Raw genomic sequence first — 23,433 nt, 5'->3', positions numbered from 1 at the left:
GCCTTACACACACTCATTCTCAGCCTTACACACACTCATTCTCAGCCTTACACACACTCATTCTCAGCCTTACACACACTCATTCTCAGCCTTACACACACTCATTCTCAGCCGGGCACACACTCATTCTCAGCCTTACACACACTCATTCTCAGCCGGGCACACACTCATTCTCAGCCTTACACACACTTATTCTCAGCCGGGCACACACTCATTCTCAGCCGGGCACACACTCATTCTCAGCCGGGCACACACTCATTCTCAGCCTTACACACACTCATTCTCAGCCGGGCACACACTCATTCTCAGCCTTACACACACTCATTCTCAGCCGGGCACACACTCATTCTCAGCCTTACACACACTCATTCTCAGCCTTACACACACTCATTCTCAGCCTTACACACACTCATTCTCAGCCTTACACACACTCATTCTCAGCCGGGCACACACTCATTCTCAGCCGGGCACACACTTATTCTCAGCCGGGCACACACTCATTCTCAGCCTTACACACACTCATTCTCAGCCTTACACACACTCATTCTCAGCCGGGCACACACTCATTCTCAGCCTTACACACACTCATTCTCAGCCGGGCACACACTCATTCTCAGCCGGGCACACACTCATTCTCAGCCTTACACACACTCATTCTCAGCCTTACACACACTTATTCTCAGCCGGGCACACACTCATTCTCAGCCTTACACACACTCATTCTCAGCCGGGCACACACTCATTCTCAGCCTTACACACACTCATTCTCAGCCTTACACACACTCATTCTCAGCCTTACACACACTCATTCTCAGCCTTACACACACTCATTCTCAGCCGGGCACACACTCATTCTCAGCCGGGCACACACTTATTCTCAGCCGGGCACACACTCATTCTCAGCCTTACACACACTCATTCTCAGCCTTACACACACTCATTCTCAGCCGGGCACACACTCATTCTCAGCCTTACACACACTCATTCTCAGCCGGGCACACACTCATTCTCAGCCGGGCACACACTCATTCTCAGCCGGGCACACACTTATTCTCAGCCGGGCACACACTCATTCTCAGCCTTACACACACTCATTCTCAGCCGGGCACACACTTATTCTCAGCCGGGCACACACTCATTCTCAGCCTTACACACACTCATTCTCAGCCGGGCACACACTCATTCTCAGCCGGGCACACACTCATTCTCAGCCTTACACACACTCATTCTCAGCCGGGCACACACTCATTCTCAGCCTTACACACACTCATTCTCAGCCGGGCACACACTCATTCTCAGCCTTACACACACTCATTCTCAGCCTTACACACACTCATTCTCAGCCGGGCACACACTCATTCTCAGCCTTACACACACTCATTCTCAGCCGGGCACACACTCATTCTCAGCCTTACACACACTCATTCTCAGCCTTACACACACTCATTCTCAGCCGGGCACACACTTATTCTCAGCCGGGCACACACTCATTCTCAGCCGGGCACACACTCATTCTCAGCCTTACACACACTCATTCTCAGCCGGGCACACACTCATTCTCAGCCGGGCACACACTCATTCTCAGCCGGGCACACACTCATTCTCAGCCTTACACACACTCATTCTCAGCCTTACACACACTCATTCTCAGCCTTACACACACTCATTCTCAGCCGGGCACACACTCATTCTCAGCCTTACACACACTCATTCTCAGCCTTACACACACTCATTCTCAGCCTTACACACACTCATTCTCAGCCGGGCACACACTCATTCTCAGCCTTACACACACTCATTCTCAGCCTTACACACACTCATTCTCAGCCTTACACACACTCATTCTCAGCCGGGCACACACTCATTCTCAGCCTTACACACACTCATTCTCAGCCTTACACACACTCATTCTCAGCCTTACACACACTCATTCTCAGCCTTACACACACTCATTCTCAGCCGGGCACACACTCATTCTCAGCCTTACACACACTCATTCTCAGCCGGGCACACACTTATTCTCAGCCTTACACACACTCATTCTCAGCCGGGCACACACTCATTCTCAGCCTTACACACACTCATTCTCAGCCGGGCACACACTCATTCTCAGCCTTACACACACTCATTCTCAGCCGGGCACACACTTATTCTCAGCCTTACACACACTCATTCTCAGCCGGGCACACACTCATTCTCAGCCTTACACACACTCATTCTCAGCCGGGCACACACTCATTCTCAGCCGGGCACACACTCATTCTCAGCCTTACACACACTCATTCTCAGCCTTACACACACTCATTCTCAGCCCACACTCATTCTCAGCCGGGCACACACTCATTCTCAGCCTTACACACACTCATTCTCAGCCTTACACACACTCATTCTCAGCCGGGCACACACTCATTCTCAGCCGGGCACACACTTATTCTCAGCCTTACACACACTCATTCTCAGCCGGGCACACACTCATTCTCAGCCTTACACACACTCATTCTCAGCCTTACACACACTCATTCTCAGCCTTACACACACTCATTCTCAGCCGGGCACACACTCATTCTCAGCCGGGCACACACTCATTCTCAGCCTTACACACACTCATTCTCAGCCGGGCACACACTCATTCTCAGCCTTACACACACTCATTCTCAGCCGGGCACACACTCATTCTCAGCCTTACACACACTCATTCTCAGCCTTACACACACTCATTCTCAGCCTTACACACACTCATTCTCAGCCTTACACACACTCATTCTCAGCCGGGCACACACTCATTCTCAGCCGGGCACACACTCATTCTCAGCCGGGCACACACTCATTCTCAGCCTTACACACACTCATTCTCAGCCGGGCACACACTCATTCTCAGCCTTACACACACTCATTCTCAGCCGGGCACACACTCATTCTCAGCCTTACACACACTCATTCTCAGCCTTACACACACTCATTCTCAGCCGGGCACACACTCATTCTCAGCCTTACACACACTCATTCTCAGCCGGGCACACACTCATTCTCAGCCTTACACACACTCATTCTCAGCCTTACACACACTCATTCTCAGCCGGGCACACACTCATTCTCAGCCTTACACACACTCATTCTCAGCCGGGCACACACTCATTCTCAGCCTTACACACACTCATTCTCAGCCTTACACACACTCATTCTCAGCCGGGCACACACTTATTCTCAGCCGGGCACACACTCATTCTCAGCCGGGCACACACTCATTCTCAGCCTTACACACACTCATTCTCAGCCGGGCACACACTCATTCTCAGCCGGGCACACACTCATTCTCAGCCGGGCACACACTCATTCTCAGCCTTACACACACTCATTCTCAGCCGGGCACACACTCATTCTCAGCCGGGCACACACTCATTCTCAGCCGGGCACACACTCATTCTCAGCCGGGCACACACTCATTCTCAGCCGGGCACACACTCATTCTCAGCCGGGCACACACTCATTCTCAGCCTTACACACACTCATTCTCAGCCGGGCACACACTCATTCTCAGCCGGGCACACACTCATTCTCAGCCGGGCACACACTTATTCTCAGCCTTACACACACTCATTCTCAGCCGGGCACACACTCATTCTCAGCCGGGCACACACTCATTCTCAGCCGGGCACACACTCATTCTCAGCCTTACACACACTCATTCTCAGCCGGGCACACACTCATTCTCAGCCTTACACACACTCATTCTCAGCCTTACACACACTCATTCTCAGCCTTACACACACTCATTCTCAGCCTTACACACACTCATTCTCAGCCGGGCACACACTCATTCTCAGCCGGGCACACACTCATTCTCAGCCGGGCACACACTCATTCTCAGCCGGGCACACACTCATTCTCAGCCGGGCACACACTCATTCTCAGCCTTACACACACTCATTCTCAGCCGGGCACACACTCATTCTCAGCCTTACACACACTCATTCTCAGCCTTACACACACTCATTCTCAGCCTTACACACACTCATTCTCAGCCTTACACACACTCATTCTCAGCCGGGCACACACTCATTCTCAGCCGGGCACACACTCATTCTCAGCCGGGCACACACTCATTCTCAGCCGGGCACACACTCATTCTCAGCCGGGCACACACTCATTCTCAGCCTTACACACACTCATTCTCAGCCTTACACACACTCATTCTCAGCCGGGCACACACTCATTCTCAGCCGGGCACACACTTATTCTCAGCCGGGCACACACTCATTCTCAGCCTTACACACACTCATTCTCAGCCTTACACACACTCATTCTCAGCCGGGCACACACTTATTCTCAGCCGGGCACACACTCATTCTCAGCCGGGCACACACTCATTCTCAGCCGGGCACACACTCATTCTCAGCCGGGCACACACTCATTCTCAGCCTTACACACACTCATTCTCAGCCGGGCACACACTCATTCTCAGCCGGGCACACACTCATTCTCAGCCTTACACACACTCATTCTCAGCCGGGCACACACTCATTCTCAGCCGGGCACACACTCATTCTCAGCCTTACACACACTCATTCTCAGCCGGGCACACACTCATTCTCAGCCGGGCACACACTCATTCTCAGCCTTACACACACTCATTCTCAGCCGGGCACACACTCATTCTCAGCCTTACACACACTCATTCTCAGCCGGGCACACACTCATTCTCAGCCTTACACACACTCATTCTCAGCCGGGCACACACTCATTCTCAGCCGGGCACACACTCATTCTCAGCCGGGCACACACTCATTCTCAGCCTTACACACACTCATTCTCAGCCTTACACACACTCATTCTCAGCCGGGCACACACTCATTCTCAGCCGGGCACACACTCATTCTCAGCCTTACACACACTCATTCTCAGCCTTACACACACTCATTCTCAGCCGGGCACACACTCATTCTCAGCCTTACACACACTCATTCTCAGCCGGGCACACACTCATTCTCAGCCGGGCACACACTCATTCTCAGCCGGGCACACACTCATTCTCAGCCTTACACACACTCATTCTCAGCCGGGCACACACTCATTCTCAGCCGGGCACACACTCATTCTCAGCCTTACACACACTCATTCTCAGCCGGGCACACACTCATTCTCAGCCTTACACACACTCATTCTCAGCCGGGCACACACTCATTCTCAGCCTTACACACACTCATTCTCAGCCGGGCACACACTCATTCTCAGCCTTACACACACTCATTCTCAGCCGGGCACACACTCATTCTCAGCCTTACACACACTCATTCTCAGCCGGGCACACACTTATTCTCAGCCGGGCACACACTCATTCTCAGCCGGGCACACACTCATTCTCAGCCGGGCACACACTCATTCTCAGCCGGGCACACACTCATTCTCAGCCTTACACACACTCATTCTCAGCCTTACACACACTCATTCTCAGCCGGGCACACACTCATTCTCAGCCTTACACACACTCATTCTCAGCCTTACACACACTCATTCTCAGCCTTACACACACTCATTCTCAGCCTTACACACACTCATTCTCAGCCTTACACACACTCATTCTCAGCCTTACACACACTCATTCTCAGCCTTACACACACTCATTCTCAGCCGGGCACACACTCATTCTCAGCCGGGCACACACTCATTCTCAGCCTTACACACACTCATTCTCAGCCTTACACACACTCATTCTCAGCCTTACACACACTCATTCTCAGCCGGGCACACACTCATTCTCAGCCTTACACACACTCATTCTCAGCCTTACACTCACTCATTCTCAGCCGGGCACACACTCATTCTCAGCCGGGCACACACTCATTCTCAGCCGGGCACACACTCATTCTCAGCCGGGCACACACTCATTCTCAGCCGGGCACACACTCATTCTCAGCCGGGCACACACTCATTCTCAGCCGGGCACACACTGGTTAGACACATTCACAGAGCAACAGGACACAAAATTGCTCTCAGTCTTGACTTTTATTTCCTCAGAAGCAGCAAATGATGCTATTGAAGACATAAAAAAGACCATAAAAATCAGTTCTGTTTCTAATTTTAAGCAGATTCGTGTCGTTTTGTGGAGTCACGTCTTATTGCATCCAACTGTTCACCACCGTTTGTCACTGAATAAACAAAGCTTCGGGAAGAGGGACTTCCTCAGGAAAGCTGGAGCAGAGAGAACCTTTTCCCCACTTTTTATTCTTTCTAATGATCCGGCTCTTTTTATAGAGCTCCAGTGTGGATGGGTGGGGTAATTGTTGGGTAAAGTCAGGGCGGAGGTTTCTGGATCCTGGATGTGGTCAGGAGCTGATTCTGCTCAGCGGAAGCTTTGAGCCGTGTCTTCTGGGTGTGGCGGGGGATTTATAACAGGAAATAAAGAAGACCTTGACAATGATCATTTATATATATATATAGATTCAGTACCATTTGCATATATATGTGTGTGTGTATTCTTGTGTGTCAGAAAATTCAGCTTTGATCACAGGAATAAATTACACTTTACTATATATTCACATATAAAACAGACTAACTTTTGAACGGTAGTGTATATTTTAATATTTAGTGGTATGCAGTTTTATATATGTGTTTGTGTGTTACTTTTATGAGATAATGAACATGCAATATCTGTTAAGCATTATATATTTGCCACTGGCTTCAAATAAAGGTTCACAAAATGGATAAATCAACTCTTGTATTCTTTACATGAGTCGCTCAGTCAGATCAGATGCAGCCCTGCTGATAGCCTCGTCTGCCGTGTGTGTGTGTGTGTGTGTGTGTGTGTGTGTGTGAACACTGCAGGACGTCTCTCAGCCCTGCTGGGGTTTCCTCAGGGTAAACGCACCGCGGGCGTTCTCGGCACTCATGTCCCCTCCGCTTTCTTCCGTGTTTGCCTTCAGCGCACTTTGAAATCCGCAGGAGTGCCCGCCACCCAATCAACCCCAGGAACCCTTCAAAGAAATCAAAGCCAGCGGTTGTTTTCCTGAACTCCAGATCCCGTCGGAGAAGCAGGGGTGCCATCATCAGGCTCGGCCAGAGAAAACAATACCCAGAATACTTCACATTGCACTGGATTCCTTCCTCGCCCTGGGGTTCACAGGCACTTTAAGGGATTCATCCATTTATGATACAGCAATATGTGTTATTGAAAAGTAAAGTAAAAAATACTAATGATGAAAGATCAAAAGTGCCTCTGGCTCCTGTCAATAGATGTCTATAGGATATTTCCACCTGTTTTATTGCCCGCCAGTCATAAATCGTGCTTCAGAATATTGTGTGTAGGTGTTAGCACTTGTTTTGATCATGTCTCGGATGCATTACCAAACCTTGATCTGTGACAAAGGTTCAGTGTGAGTGTCTTGGGTCCGCCAGACTCTGTTTGCTCAGTATTGAATGATTCAGTTTTTCCATCCATCTGTCAACATGTCCACCAGCTCCTGCCATGATTAGCTTCAGGACTCTGCACTTCCGCTGTGATCCTCTCTCAGGGTCTGAGCAACACGACAAGCCATTTCATCATCCAACATGACAAGCCATTTCATCATCCAACTAGGCTTGTTATGACACTTTCACAAGCTCTTTGTGTAAGTCGCACTCATTGTTTTAAAGGCCTGAAACTCGAACTCTTGAGAGGGCTCGTGGGATTGACGAGTGTGAGCGTTGGTGGGAAACCAGCAGTCCTGTCATAGTGATCCATGCCTTTCTGACCTGAAGACAATGCTGGGCTACTGCTGCCATCATACATCACGCTGTCTACATCTGTAACCCACAGAGAAGAAGCCCAGCAACACGACTGCTGGATGCTCATTTCCCATGTAACGTAGACCTCGTGTTCAGTTGCAGAATAGCATCCGATCTTACGAACCGACTGAACCCCTGTCTTATAACAATATTCCTGGAGCAGAAGGTATAGATGGATGTTCATTTATTATATGCCTATTTTATACAACAGTCCAATAAACAAGAAGTTAATATTGAATCACATTAGACACAATGTTATTTACTTTTTTTGCTTTGCAATGAAAACAGCCAACAAAACAAAAACATCTCAAGCAAAGCATAATGGTGTCTTGTTACTGAATGAATCAATGTTTTGAATAGGGATGGGAATCGAGAACCGGTTCTTCTTCAGAACCGGTTTCCCAGTGAACCAATTCCTTGGAACCGTTAGTACGCCTGCTTAACGATTCCGCTTATCGGTTCCGCACGTTGCAAATGTGTCATGACGTCACACACGCGCTGCGCTATTTTGATTCAGAACGCAACAAACATGGCATCGAGGCAGAAGCGCTCGTTTGGTTATATTTCACGCGAAAAGACGACAACATGTGAGGTGCCGTCTAGGGCTTAAATCAAACTTCATTCACGCACACATATGAAACACTTGCATAAACCATAGACTGTAAAAAAATATGGACGTAGTGTCCGTGACGTCACCCGTGGGTTTCTGAAGAGCGTTTTTGAAGCCTAAAGTGGGCGTCGCCGACCGTCGCCATCTTGGCAGCGCGTCACCTCTCGCCACTCCCGGATCACAGAAAATGGGCAAAGAGGCGTGACGTGGGTGGAGCTGAGGTGCTAATGCTATATGCTACTGGCCTCGCGTTAAAGTGACAGCTGTTTGAAGGATTAAAGCCAATAGTTTAGTTCATGTTTTTGCCCTTCGAAACATTACAATAGTTAAAAGACGTAACTAAAAGTGAGACTCTGTATAGTGATGTATTATTACTCTGCTATAAAAATGTGTTATAAAATAGTGTATTAAATTGTATGAACTAATTCCGAAAAAGCACAAACACGGCAGAGATGGCAAGTCCAGCAGCGGCTGGGATTGGCTGAGAGTGACAGACAAACGGCCGCAATCCGCCTGTCACTCAAGTGGCCACGCCCTTAATTATGCAGGCTTAATATAATTTAAACGGATGAGTTGTAGAAAAATTCACCCCAGCAGAGCTGTGTGTCGGCGCTGCCCACGAGGCTTTCGGCGCCGACTCTATCAGTGTTTATGAACGAATCCGTTAAATTATGTTTTATTAACAAGGAACACGTTCTAATGATCAACAATCAAGTCATTCCAACCAGCTGTCAGCAATCAGTACTCAACAGGTCCACTCAATCAGCATGAGTAAAGCCCATAAATATACGCAGTCGAATCACCCATAGTTCTCGACAGTTTCAGCATCCCTCCACCACCCCATCTCCTCACCCTTGCCTGATTATCTTCCTAAACAGAGATACGGGGGGAGTACTCTGGGTTCGGGCCCAATTTCCGATCTCGGAGCCCTCCCCCCGGACAGCATGGCAAATACGCATAACCATTTACTCTCTGATCATTCGTAAGTGTGAACTCGTGAAATGAATGATTCAAGTGACTCACTCAAAAAGACGGCCACCTGTCGCCCCCTACTGGCGTAACAATGTAACCTGCAGAAAGACCAATGGGAAAATCCCAGAACTAATGCACAGACTCTGGTCTGTCCGGGACAAACACGGAGGAGCGGACTGACAGAAAGCCCCAGCGCATCAGCAGACGGACCGCAGGAGAGTGTTTCCCACCTGTTGTTGAAGTTGGTGCAGTAGCTGAGCTCTTTGCAGCCAAGCTGGCAGGGCTCGCGCACGTCGGCCAGGCACGTGATGAGGTCCATCTCGACCGGGTTATATTCACAGTGCTGGTCGAACTCCTGCCATGTCTGAGTGCCCCAGTTGGTGCTGATCTCCAGGCACATGTTCCTAACAAGCAGGAGAGATGTGGATCACGTTAGTCTCACTTCACATTTATTTCTATAGCGCTTTTCACAATACACATCGTTTCAAAGCGGCTTTACGGAGTCCATATTATCCATGTCTAGCGAAAGATGTGTTCCCTTGCCCTCCGAAGAGCTCGCGCTGACCTGCAGTGGGACGTGTTGGCTTTAGAGCAGCAGTGGAGCTTGGCGCAGTCCATCTTGGCGATGGGGGGGGACTCGGGGTGGGTCTCGGTGGGCGGGTGGGCGCTGCCCAGGAAGCACTGCCACAGCGGGTCCTGCGGGAGAGGCTGGCTGCCGCACTCCGAGATCAGCCCGTCCATGATCTCCTGCTCCGTGCTCATGGTGCGCAGGATCCGCTTACAGGCGGTCTGACAGTGAGCCTCCACCGCCCGGTCACAGCAGTACAGACCTGCACACACACACACACACACAGAGTCATTTACGTCAATCAGTTCAAACCGTCCTTTTCAATTAATCGCTTCAAATCCTGCCACTGTAAGTTTTAAGAAGTTTATCATCATCATCATCAGACAGAAAAAAAAAATCACCCTTTAAAGGAATTTCAGAACAAATAAAAAAAAAACATTGCTATAAATTTGAAATATTGTGCGATAATATTGTAAAAGTTTATTTTATTTTATTATAATGTTCATGATTACTTAACGACGACCTCTTTTCAGGGGTCTTCTTCAGTGTTTAGTGTGTGATGTTGCTGTTAGATCATGAGAAAGCTCCAGTTCTTCTCTATATCAGTGTCAGTGTTTCTGAACTCCTGAAACGCCTCCATAAAGTCTTGAGTTTCTCCCGGGAACGAACACGTCACAATATTCCTCATTATAATAATTCATGCGCAGAATAAAGGGGCGGGGCCTGGTTGAGTTAGTCAGTAGTGTGTTAAACTGGCGGTTATGGAAAGGGGCGGGACATTTCCCAAACACACACGAAGTGCTCGACCAATCACAGCACACTGCTCCAGCCAGCCAATCAGAGCACAGTGTGCTTTTCAGGAGGAGGGGCTTCATAGAGACAGGAAGTAAACAGAGCGTTACTGACAGACTGGGAAGAGAGGAGCCGCAACACTGGAGAATATGAGGAGAATAATCAACATTCAAGCAGGAAAACCTGTTCTAGTAGAGCCTGAAACACATCGAGAGTTTGTAAAAGGGGTTAAATAAATCCTCACTATATTATACAACACAATGGACAAGATTTATTCTATTTACTTTTGTTTTTGCACATGTTCATTTTAATTCACAATATCTAATGCTGTCTCAGATGATCACATGTTCTGTTTTCCCCCTTTAGACAAAGAATAGTTGCACATTTCTAAATTAGGTTAAAATATGAATTATTCATGAGGTTAATCATCAGCTTGACTGCAAAATAATAAAATCAAAAACCTTTGATGGATTACATGGTACAATAGGCAGTCTCGAAGAGACAACCCCAATTTATCAAACTTTAATTTGCATACTTGTTCTCCACACTAAAAGTATGAAGTTTGTTGGGGAAATGCTCAAATACAGTAAATATTATTATAATGTAAATCATCTGTTTTCTATGTGAATATACAGTAAAGTGTAATTTATTCCTGTGATCAAAGCTGAATTTCAGCATCATTACTCCAGTCTTCAGTGTCACATGATCCTTCAGAAATCACTCTAATATGATGATCTGATGCTCAGTTATGAGTATTATCAGTGTTGGAAACAGTTGTGCTGCTTCAGAATTCAGAGTTTTTTAAAAATGCATTTATTTATTTATTATGTTTTTAATGCGAAAATGATTAATTTGTTGTCATTACTCGTCCCACACTGTTGAAGGGTTTACACTGTTGTCAGTGGCACACACTATGATGTCATAGACGGGCTTCTTGACACCACTGACCTCATCGCATACTTGTTTGTGTTTAAATGTTAGCATGTAGCAAAATGTATCACCATAATAAAAGATTCGCTGCTTGCATGGCCGTGTCTCACATCTCTCTGGCTGAAACTGAAGCCTGTGATTCCAGCATGTAAGAGAAGCAGAGCTCCACGGCTCTGGGGTCACGAAGGCTAACGCTCCTCAAATCCCCACGCGCCGACGCTTCTCGCCGCTGTGTGTGTGATTGGGAACGCAGTTGTAGTACTCACTGTCAATCGGGCTTCTGATGGGGTATGATTTGGTGTAGTTGGCCACACAGCCGATGAGCTGAGGGCTGATGCTCTGGCAATACTCCTTCACTGCGTTGATCTGGGAGACGGTGGGCGATGAGTCCGTGCGGAAGATGGCCTGGCAGTATTCCCGACAGTTCGTGTGTCTCCCGGCGTAACTGCAGCACACTGAGCCCACTGGAGGACACACACACACACACACACAGACACACGCATGAGGAGACAGCTCTATGGGCCCGATTTTAAGGATCTAAGCTCATGGTCTAAAGCTCAGGGTGCAAGTGCACTTAGGGCGTCCGAATCCACTTTAGTTTAACGACGGGACAAATGGCCGGCGCTCCCGGCGCTAGTCTGAAACGGTCGTCCCTAATTTCTTAATGAGTAATGGGTGTGTTTTGTCTCTATTCTCTTAATGAGTAATGGGTGTGTTTTGTCTCTATTCTCTTAATGAGTAATGGGTGTGTTTTGTCTCTATTCTCTTAATGAGTAATGGGTGTGTTTTGTCTCTATTCTCTTAATGAGTAATGGGTGTGTTTTGGGCGTAACGTGCAATAAACCATCAGAGTCTCGTCTCCCTTTCCCTTTAAAAGCCAGTTGCGCTCCCGTCATGGTGGATTCGCTGTTTACATGCCAGAATTAGCAAAAACGGTAACACTTTACTTGAAGGGGTGTGCATAAGACTGACATGACACCTTCATAATCATGACATGACACATGTTATGAATATGAAGGAAGTTTTATGCATGTTTATGACAACTGTCATTAAGTGTCATTCGCTCAGTTATGACATTTTTAATGCAAATATGACATTGTTTGAGATGTCTTTGTTATGACACCTTGACATAAACCAATACATCATAACCTGTCAGTGTCTTTGTCATGACAACTTGACATTACTAAGACAACACAACCTGTCATAAACATGACATAGCAGATTAATTATCAAACTTAAGAAACCACTTAGCTTTATTGGTTAACATTACATTAAACTGTCAGGTGGTTGGTTTTGACATTGGGTGTCATGAAGCCATTATAACTGTTTAATGACAAATTCAATGTGTACCACTGTAGTTGAGGTCACGAAAAATATTCATGATACAGTTATAATGGCCTCATGACAGCCAATGTCAAAACCAACCACATGACAGTTTAACTTAATTTAATGTCAAGTTGTCATGACAAAGACACTGACAGGTTATGATGTTATGGTTTATGTCAAGGTGTCATAACAAAGACATCTTAAACAATGTCATATTTGTATTCAAAATGTCATTATTGAGTTAAAGACACTTAATGACAGTTGTCATAAACATGCATAAACCCTACTTCATATTCATGACATATGTCATGTCATGGTTATGAAGGTGTCATGTCAGTCTTATGTACACCCCTTCAAGTAAAGTGTTACCGCAAAAACTGAACGCTTCTCTAGCGAGGATCTGCTCGGGCTCGAGGTTAAAGCTGTGTGTGTGTGTGTGTGTGTGTGTGTGTGTGTGAGAGAGAGAGGTTAAAGGTGTGTGTGTGTGTGAGGTTAAAGTAGTATAGCACTACTTATCTATTTATGTATTTTATTGATGATGTACTGTATGTGGTGGAACATATGCTGCTCTTTGTGCCCCCTGGGGAAGAATAAAGTGATTTGAAAGCGCAAGCAGACCATCAACGGGACAAACCGGATTCCACCATATCTTTATGTCCACAATATTAATATTTTACATCGTAATCCTTTTATTTTTGTTTATTCTAGTTTGTGGCTGCTGCGCATCCCTGTGTGTGTGATAATCAGAGTGTACGCGTGTTGTAGACCCGCCAATAGGCTCATATTACTAATACGCCTTTTAAATAACAAACAAACACTGTGCCATTGACTTCAGAGCAGGTTCAGTTGGTCAACGGCTCAGTGTATTTCAGAACAGCAGCGCTCCACCAAAGCTCCTGAACACACACGCGTCCTCAGACCCGCAGCTCATGGCCACAGGGGGGCGCTAATGCAGTCGCTATTTAAACAACACAGGACGTGAAAATGAAAAGCGCGTCGGGCTGGAGCTAGCGAAACACACTGGCGTCGCGCCTGGCGCTGCATTGCGTCGAGTGTGTGATAGGGGCCGATGTCCAGGGCCACACGCAATCTGCAGACTTTTTTTGTGATTTCTGTGCTGAATTTTTGGAAAAATCTGCAGAATTATGCGGAATGGTTTTAATAATTATATATATATATATATATATATATATATATACACAATAAAATATACTATTGTTTATAGCAATATATATATTAGCTTTTTTTAGCTTTTTTTTGGCATTTTTGGAAAAATCTGGCATTATTTTAAATTTGTTAAGATCTTAGAGTATTAGAAATGAAAATATGACAAAATATTCACATAACTTTTATTTGAGGTTCACAATACAAATGCAAATATAACTTTAATTTTGACGAGTGTATCTGACGATGAAATGCTGGAGATGAGCGCGTACTTGAGTATGTATAGTACACAAACCTACGGCGCTCATTTTCCCTTTCTGTTCTTATGGCGAGCGGATGTGAGATGCTCCAGTGCCGTCTGTCACCTCAGGTAATCAACACACTGTTGACAGTCTTTACAAAACATAACTCCCCCATTCCCATAAAAAACGTTCGCAAATTATTTTGCTCTGTCCTGTGCTGTCCTGTTTCCATAATTCCTCCGCGTTCAGTTTTATTTTAGACATTTTAAACATTCACTTTCTCATAAAAAAAAATGTAAACATCAATCAGCGCAGCCTACTACCCCTCACAATCGCGCATGCGCAAGTTCTACTTGTCAACGATGGTCGGGCACTACTACACTCTGCAGAAGTCTGCGGGCGCGTATTTCTGTGTGGGCCTGCCGATGTCTCACCGCTTGTTTACAGAATAAAGAAGGCTGTCAGATATATCCAAACAGTATGAACACAAATAAGCCCTTCATTTAGATGTGAGATCCATGACAGGCTGGAGGTCAGCAGGGTAAAGGTCGTGACCTCTCAGGCACATAAACCACTCGATCTCATTTCCTCTTAATACTGGAGGACTGACATCAGAGAACAGCAGAAGCGGCGAGATAAACGAGATCCAGACGGACTGATAACCTTCTCATGCAGTTCTGCTTACTTTCATTTTTGGTGATACAGCTGAAGAGCGGCTTCTGAAAGAGAACAAGACATCCTTTAGAATAATGCAAGTATTGTTGCCTTTATAAAAACAGATAAAATATGAAGACACAAAACATTTAAAAAACACCCTTTTTTTATTTTTTTTATTTATTAAAGGACTTGACTTCTGGTCTATTAGTCAACATTTTATTTTATTTTTCATTTTATTATTTTATTTAAACTTTTCACACAAAGCTGTTGTTTGCGCAATGGAGTAAAATTGACTACTTTTTAATGACATTTTTATTTTCCACTGCACTGTTCCTTTAAGACTGCTTCTCCAACTAAAACATTGGCCATCAAATGACCAATAATTATTTCTGAATTTATGTCCACTACCATTCAAGAGCTTGAATAAGACAAGAGCTGCTATAACAAGAGCTTATAACAAGAGCTTATATAACAAGAGCTTATAACAAGAGCTGCTATAACAAGAGCTGCTATAACAAGAGCTTATAACAAGAGCTTATATAACAAGAGCTTATAACAAGAGCTGCTATAACAAGAGCTTATAACAAGAGCTTATATAACAAGAGCTTATAACAAGAGCTTATAACAAGAGCTGCTATAACAAGAGCTTATAACAAGAGCTGCTATAACAAGAGCTTATAACAAGAGCTGCTATAACAAGAGCTTATAACAAGAGCTTATAACAAGAGCTTATAACAAGAGCTGCTATAACAAGAGCTTATAACAAGAGCTGCTATAACAAGAGCTTATAACAAGAGCTTATAACAAGAGCTTATAACAAGAGCTGCTATAACAAGAGCTTATAACAAGAGCTTATAACAAGAGCTTATAACAAGAGCTCAAAACAAGAGCTGCTATAACAAGAGCTTATAACAAGAGCTTATAACAAGAGCTTATAACAAGAGCTTATAACAAGAGCTGCTATAACAAGAGCTTATAACAAGAGCTTATAACAAGAGCTGCTATAACAAGAGCTGCTATAACAAGAGCTTATAACAAGAGCTTATAACAAGAGCTTATAACAAGAGCTTATAACAAGAGCTGCTATATCAAGAGCTTATAACAAGAGCTGCTATAACAAGAGCTGCTATAACAAGAGCTTATAACAAGAGCTTATAACAAGAGCTTATAACAAGAGCTTATAACAAGAGCTGCTATATCAAGAGCTTATAACAAGAGCTGCTATAACAAGAGCTTATAACAAGAGCTTATAACAAGAGCTTATAACAAGAGCTTATAACAAGAGCTGCTATATCAAGAGCTTATAACAAGAGCTGCTATAACAAGAGCTGCTATAACAAGAGCTTATAACAAGAGCTTATAACAAGAGCTTATAACAAGAGCTTATAACAAGAGCTGCTATATCAAGAGCTTATAACAAGAGCTGCTATAACAAGAGCTTATAACAAGAGCTTATAACAAGAGCTGCTATAACAAGAGCTTATAATAAAGAGCTGCTTATAACAAGAGCTGCTATAACAAGAGCTGCTATAACAAGAGCTTATAACAAGAGCTGCTATAACAAGAGCTTATAACAAAAGCTGCTATATCAAGAGCTTATAACAAGAGCTGCTATAACAAGAGCTGCTATAACAAGAGGTTATAACAAGAGCTGCTATAAGAAGAGCTTATAACAAGAGCTTATAACAAGAGCTGCTATAACAAGAGCTGCTATAACAAGAGCTGCTATAACAAGAGCTTATAACAAGAGCTAATAACAAGAGCTGCTATAACAAGAGCTTATAACAAGAGCTTATAACAAGAGCTGCTATAACAAGAGATTATAACAAGAGCTTATAACAAGAGCTGCTATAACAAGAGCTTATAACAAGAGCTTATAACAAGAGCTAATATAACAAGAGCTTATAACAAGAGCTTATAACAAGAGCTTATAACAAGAGCTGCTATAACAAGAGCTTATAACAAGAGCTGCTATAACAAGAGCTTATAACAAGAGCTTATAACAAGAGCTTATAACAAGAGCTGCTATAACAAGAGCTTATAACAAGAGCTTATAACAAGAGCTTATAACAAGAGCTCATAACAAGAGCTGCTATAACAAGAGCTTATAACAAGAGCTTATAACAAGAGCTTATAACAAGAGCTTATAACAAGAGCTGCTATAACAAGAGCTTATAACAAGAGCTTATAACAAGAGCTGCTATAACAAGAGCTGCTATAACAAGAGCTTATAACAAGAGCTTATAACAAGAGCTTATAACAAGAGCTTATAACAAGAGCTGCTATATCAAGAGCTTATAACAAGAGCTGCTATAACAAGAGCTGCTATAACAAGAGCTTATAACAAGAGCTTATAACAAGAGCTTATAACAAGAGCTTATAACAAGAGCTTATAACAAGAGCTTATAACAAGAGCTTATAACAAGAGCTTATAACAAGAGCTTATAACAAGAGCTGCTATATCAAGAGCTTATAACAAGAGCTGCTATAACAAGAGCTTATAACAAGAGCTTATAACAAGAGCTTATAACAAGAGCTGCTATAACAAGAGCTTATAATAAAGAGCTGCTTATAACAAGAGCTGCTATAACAAGAGCTTATAACAAGAGCTGCTATAACAAGAGCTTATAACAAAAGCTGCTATATCAAGAGCTTATAACAAGAGCTGCTATAACAAGAGCTGCTATAACAAGAGGTTATAACAAGAGCTGCTATAAGAAGAGCTTATAACAAGAGCTTATAACAAGAGCTGCTATAACAAGAGCTGCTATAACAAGAGCTGCTATAACAAGAGCTGCTATAACAAGAGCTTATAACAAGAGCTAATAACAAGAGCTGCTATAACAAGAGCTTATAACAAGAGCTTATAACAAGAGCTGCTATAACAAGAGATTATAACAAGAGCTTATAACAAGAGCTGCTATAACGAGAGCTTATAACAAGAGCTTATAACAAGAGCTGCTATATCAAGAGCTTATAACAAGAGCTGCTATATCAAGAGCTGATATAACAAGAGCTTATAACAAGAGCTTATAACAAGAGCTTATAACAAGAGCTGCTATAACAAGAGCTTATAACAAAAGCTGTTTATAACAAGAGCTGCTATAACAAGAGCTGCTATAACAAGAGCTTATAACAAAAGCTGCTATATCAAGAGCTTATAACAAGAGCTTATAACAAGAGCTGCTATAACAAGAGCTGCTATAACAAGAGCTTATAACAAGAGCTGCTATAACAAGAGCTTATAACAAGAGCTGCTATAACAAGAGCTGCTATAACAAGAGCTGCTATAACAAGAGCTTATAACAAGAGCTGATATAACAAGAGCTGCTATATCAAGAGCTTATAACAAGAGCTTATAACAAGAGCTGCTATAACAAGAGCTTATAACAAGAGCTGCTATAACAAGAGCTTATAACAAGAGCTTATAACAAGAGCTGCTATATCAAGAGCTGCTATAACAAGAGCTGCTATATCAAGAGCTGCTTTAACAAGAGCTGCTATATCAAGAGCTGCTATAACAAGAGCTGCTATAACAAGAGCTGCTATAACAAGAGCTTATAACAAGAGCTGCTATATCAAGAGCTTCTAACAAGAGCTTCTAACAAGAGCTGCTATATCAAGAGCTGCTATATCAAGAGCTGCTATATCAAGAGCTGCTATAACAAGAGCTGCTATAACAAGAGCTTATAACAAGAGCTGCTATATCAAGAGCTTATAACAAGAGCTTATAACAAGAGCTGCTATATCAAGAGCTTATAACAAGAGCTTATAACAAGAGCTGCTATATCAACAGCTTATAACAAGAGCTGCTATAACAAGAGCTTATAACAAGAGCTGCTATAACAAGAGCTTATAACAAGAGCTGCTATAACAAGAGCTGCTATATCAAGAGCTTATAACAAGAGCTTATAACAAGAGCTTATAACAAGAGCTGCTATAACAAGAGCTTATAACAAGAGCTGCTATAACAAGAGCTTATAACAAGAGCTTATAACAAGAGCTGCTATAACAAGAGCTGCTATAACAAGAGCTTATAACAAGAGCTGCTATAACAAGAGCTTATAACAATAGCTTATAACAAGAGCAGCTATAACAAGAGCTGCTATAACAAGAGCTTATAACAAGAGCTTATAACAAGAGCTGCTATAACAAGAGCTGCTATAACAAGAGCTTATAACAAGAGCTTATAACAAGAGCTTATAACAAGAGCTGCTATATCAAGAGCTTATAACAAGAGCTTATAACAAGAGCTGCTATATCAAGAGCTTATAACAAGAGCTGCTATAACAAGAGCTTATAACAAGAGCTTATAACAAGAGCTGCTATATCAAGAGCTTATAACAAGAGCTGCTATAACAAGAGCTTATAACAAGAGCTGCTATAACAAGAGCTTATAACAAGAGCTGCTATAACAAGAGCTTATAACAAGAGCTGCTATATCAAGAGCTTATAACAAGAGCTGCTATAACAAGAGCTTATAACAAGAGCTTATAACAAGAGCTGCTATATCAAGAGCTTATAACAAGAGCTGCTATAACAAGAGCTTATAACAAGAGCTGCTATATCAAGAGCTTATAACCAGAGCTGCTATAACAAGAGCTTATAACAAGAGCTTATAACAAGAGCTTATAACAAGAGCTGCTATAACAAGAGCTGCTATAACAAGAGCTGCTATAACAAGAGCTTATAACAAGAGCTGCTATATCAAGAGCTTATAACAAGAGCTGCTATAACAAGAGCTTATAACAAGAGCTTATAACAAGAGCTGCTATAACAAGAGCTGCTCAGTTCTACACATAACCTCTTTAACTTAACTTAGGCTTACAATGTATTATGGGAAGGGACGTATTGGTTTATCACATTTTCAATCTGTATTTATGAAAACTTGATTCCACCTGGATTTACAAAAATAAAACTTAATTCCTCGTAATTGTGACTCGTGGAGTGTGTGAAACTCCCAGCTGTGACATGTTTCTGCATCTCTCACACACCTGTACTCCTCACACTGACAGGACTGTGAGGTGCATGTGCTCTACAATCACACATCCGCATCTGTGACTCAGTAACGCGGTGACGTTGTGTGTCTCACCTCTGTGTCTTTCTTGCACACTTTTGTGATGTCATTCTTCGACGAAGCCTGAATAGAAGAGAAACACATTACAATCTTACAGACCCCAGATGTGTAATTTACACAGATTGTTTTCATTTTGTATGTTTGTGTGTGTGTGTATGAGAGTGAGTGAGTGAGTGAGTGAGTGAGTGAGTGAGTGAGTGAGTGAGTGAGTGAGTGAGTGAGTGAGTGAGTGAGTGAGTGTGTGAGAGAGAGAGTGCGTGAGTGAGTGAGTGTGTGAGTGAGTGAGTGTGTGTGTGTGTGTGTGTGTGTGTGTGTGTGTGAGAGTGAGTGAGTGAGTGAGTGAGTGAGTGAGTGAGTGAGTGAGTGTGTCTGTGTCTGTCTCTGTGTGTGTGTGTGTGTGTGTGTGTGTGTGTGTGTTCATGTTTATATTACATTGTGAGGACCAAATGACCCCACAAGTAAAGTAAAACCTGAAATCACCTACATTGTGGGGTAATGTAATGTTTTTAAGTAATAACTAAGTAATGTTTTTTGAAAATGTAAAAATGCAGAAAGTTGTGTGTGATGGGTAGGTTTAGGGATAGGGTTAGTGTGTGTGTGTGTGTGATGGGTAGGTTTAGGGATAGGGTTAGTGTGTGTGTGTGTGATGGGTAGGTTTAGGGGTAGGGTTAGTGTGTGTGTGTGTGTGATGGGTAGGTTTAGGGATAGGGTTAGTGTAAGGGGACAGAATATACAGTTTGTACAGTATAAAAACCATTACGCCTATGGAGAGTCCCCACAAAGATGTGTGCGCCTGTTTGTGTGTGTGTGTGTGTGAGAGACCTGTTTGCAGTCCCGTCGGCAGTCGCCGTTGATGGCCAGTTCACAGCAGTGTGTGTGTGTGTGTGTGTGTGTGTGTGTGTGTGTGTGTGTGTGTGTGTGTGTGTGTGTGTGTGTGTGTGTGTGTGTGTGTGTGTGTGTGTGTGTGTGTGTGTGTGTGTGTGTGTGTGTGTGTGTGTGAGAGAGACCTGTTTGCAGTCCCGTCGGCAGTCGCTGTTGATGGCCAGTTCACAGCAGCCCAGACCCACCCAGCCATCAGACTTCCTCGACGCACCTGAGAACCATTAAAGAAACCAGTGACCTTTACAACAGACTGGAATACAATAAATAAATGCATATGTTACTTTAATGACCGTCAAAACAACACAGCATTAATCTGAGCAAATATTTCATCCTGACATGCTTTAATGTTGTCAGCTCGCTCCGCTTCTTCAAAAGGGTTCAGGGCGAGCGAGGTGGAGTGATGGATGTGGAGGAGGGGATTCCTGCATCTGGGAGCCATTATGGCCTCAAACTCTAAATCCTCTCTTGTTCTTTTAAGACTGGCACAGGTTGAGGAGACAGGTGTGTGTGTGTGTGTGTGTGTGTGTGTGTGTGTGTGTGTGTGTGTGTGTGTGTGTGTGTGTGTGTGTGTGTGTGTGTGTGTGTGTGTGTGTGTGTGTGTGTGTGTGTGTGTGTGTGTGTGTGTGTGTGTGTGTGTGTGTGTGTGTGTGTGTGTGTGTGTGTAACGTACCCGGTAATGTGCTGTTGATGCAGATCCAGAGTTCATTCTGCAAAACAACCAGGAGATGTTGAACATAACAGCAGCTAAAACAATTGTCACACACACACACACAGACACAGACACAGACACAGACACAGACACAGACACACACTCACACACACACACACACACACACACACACACACACACACACACACACACACACACACAGACACACAGACACACACACACACACACACACATGCCGGAAGCCGTGAGTGAAACACCAAGGACATCGTGGAGGAATTTGCCGAAAGAAAGGCCTGGAGAATCCCACTATAATGAGTGAGTGTGTGCTTCTACACTTCCGGCTGCGTGTGAAGGTCGTGTGTGTGTGCAGTCCATTACTGACACTGAGCCTGGGTTATGCTAGACTTTGTTGCTGTTCCATTCTGGTTGTGAAAATTTGTTGGGTAGGTGTAACCCCTCCACCTGGGTCCCACTCGCCCCGCTCTGCGCGGGCCTCGAACCCGGGTCTCCAGCGTGAGAGTCAGGCGCTCTTACAAGGAGGCTAAAGACTGCTAAAGACCCCTAGCGTCTGTCGCTAGAGCGCCTATTGAGATCAGAGGAGTGAGGTTTACTCGCGAAGCGACTACTAGCTGGCCTCCGTTACACTCACCCCTCTAAACCTCACTCCCATCCGGGTCACGGCACCAACGTAGGCCTTGGGTCGTGTGTTTTATTTGTATGGTATTGTTTGGTATGGTATTTATTATAATAATTTTTCTATGCTACAGTGAACGTGTATAAATGTGCAGCCTCTGGCGTCTGTCGCTAGAGCGCCTATACGCTGATTTCACACAGCTGCCATTTTGAAATCGAAAGCAAGGCTCCGGTGGGAAGAACCCCGGAAGTACAGACAGGCAACAATGCCTTGGACTACCAACCTGAAGCTGCTGCCGCAATTTACACAATTGGATGTTAATATCCAATATAGATATAGTTCGTTCCTGCTTCTTTTTTACGTTCTGAATTATATATAAAAAAATAATTTTATTTATAAATTAATTTCACTGTATATAATCTAAAGTATGAAAGAAATGTATGTACATTTTTAGAATAACTAATTTCTACATTAAACACAACAATACGCCATCGAATTCGCGACTCTCCTATGATCAAAGGCGACACTTTCGGTTTTCTTCCCACCGGAGCCTTTAAAATGGCGGCTGCGTATTGAGATCAGAGGAGTGAGGTTTACTCGCACAGCGACTACTAGCTGGCCTCCGTTACACTCACCCCTCTAAACCTCACTCCCATCCGGGTCACGGCACCAACGTAGGCCTTGGGTCGTGTGTTTGATTTGTATGGTATTGTTTGGTATGGTATTTATAATAATAATGTTTCTATGCTACAGTGAACGTCTATAATTGTGTCTTCGATGTACTGGGCGGCCGGGGTTAGGGGGGCCCACATACATTTTTTTTTGCATACGGGCCCTGGACTGCCGTGCTACGCCTCTGACTGAGCCCATACACCCCAGCGGACGCACCCGACCCGGGACACCCGAGCGGACGCACCCGACCCGGGACACCCCAGCGGACGCACCCGACCCGGGACACCCGAGCGGACGCACCCGACCCGGGACGCCCCAGCGGACGCACCCGACCCGGGACACCCCAGCGGACGCACCCGACCCGGGACACCCAAACGGACGCACCCGACCCGGGACACCCCAGCGGACGCACCCGACCGGGGACACCCCAGCGGACGCACCCGACCCGGGACACCCCAGCGGACGCACCCGACCCG

At 44.5% G+C, this 23,433-nt stretch overlaps 1 protein-coding gene across 1 annotated transcript in view; it reads right to left on the bottom strand.

Annotated features, from left to right (window-relative positions):
• reck (reversion-inducing-cysteine-rich protein with kazal motifs) overlaps window positions 1-23,433 on the bottom strand; it is an 87,699-nt gene that overhangs the window by 27,702 nt on the left and 36,564 nt on the right. The window contains exons 4-10 of the mRNA XM_056269652.1: window positions 21,652-21,688; window positions 21,107-21,192; window positions 20,115-20,162; window positions 15,051-15,084; window positions 11,900-12,097; window positions 9,909-10,173; window positions 9,574-9,747 (exon numbers count right to left, since the gene is read on the bottom strand). Of these exons, the coding sequence (XP_056125627.1) occupies window positions 9,574-9,747; window positions 9,909-10,173; window positions 11,900-12,097; window positions 15,051-15,084; window positions 20,115-20,162; window positions 21,107-21,192; window positions 21,652-21,688 (842 nt within the window). The remainder of the gene's footprint in view (window positions 1-9,573; window positions 9,748-9,908; window positions 10,174-11,899; window positions 12,098-15,050; window positions 15,085-20,114; window positions 20,163-21,106; window positions 21,193-21,651; window positions 21,689-23,433) is intronic.

The sequence above is a fragment of the Rhinichthys klamathensis genome, unplaced genomic scaffold, assembly GCF_029890125.1.
Source record: "Rhinichthys klamathensis goyatoka isolate OS25496 unplaced genomic scaffold, OSU_Roscu_1.1 h1tg000287l_1, whole genome shotgun sequence".
Taxonomy (NCBI): domain Eukaryota; kingdom Metazoa; phylum Chordata; class Actinopteri; order Cypriniformes; family Leuciscidae; genus Rhinichthys; species Rhinichthys klamathensis.
This window is presented reverse-complemented; position numbering and strand designations above follow the sequence as displayed.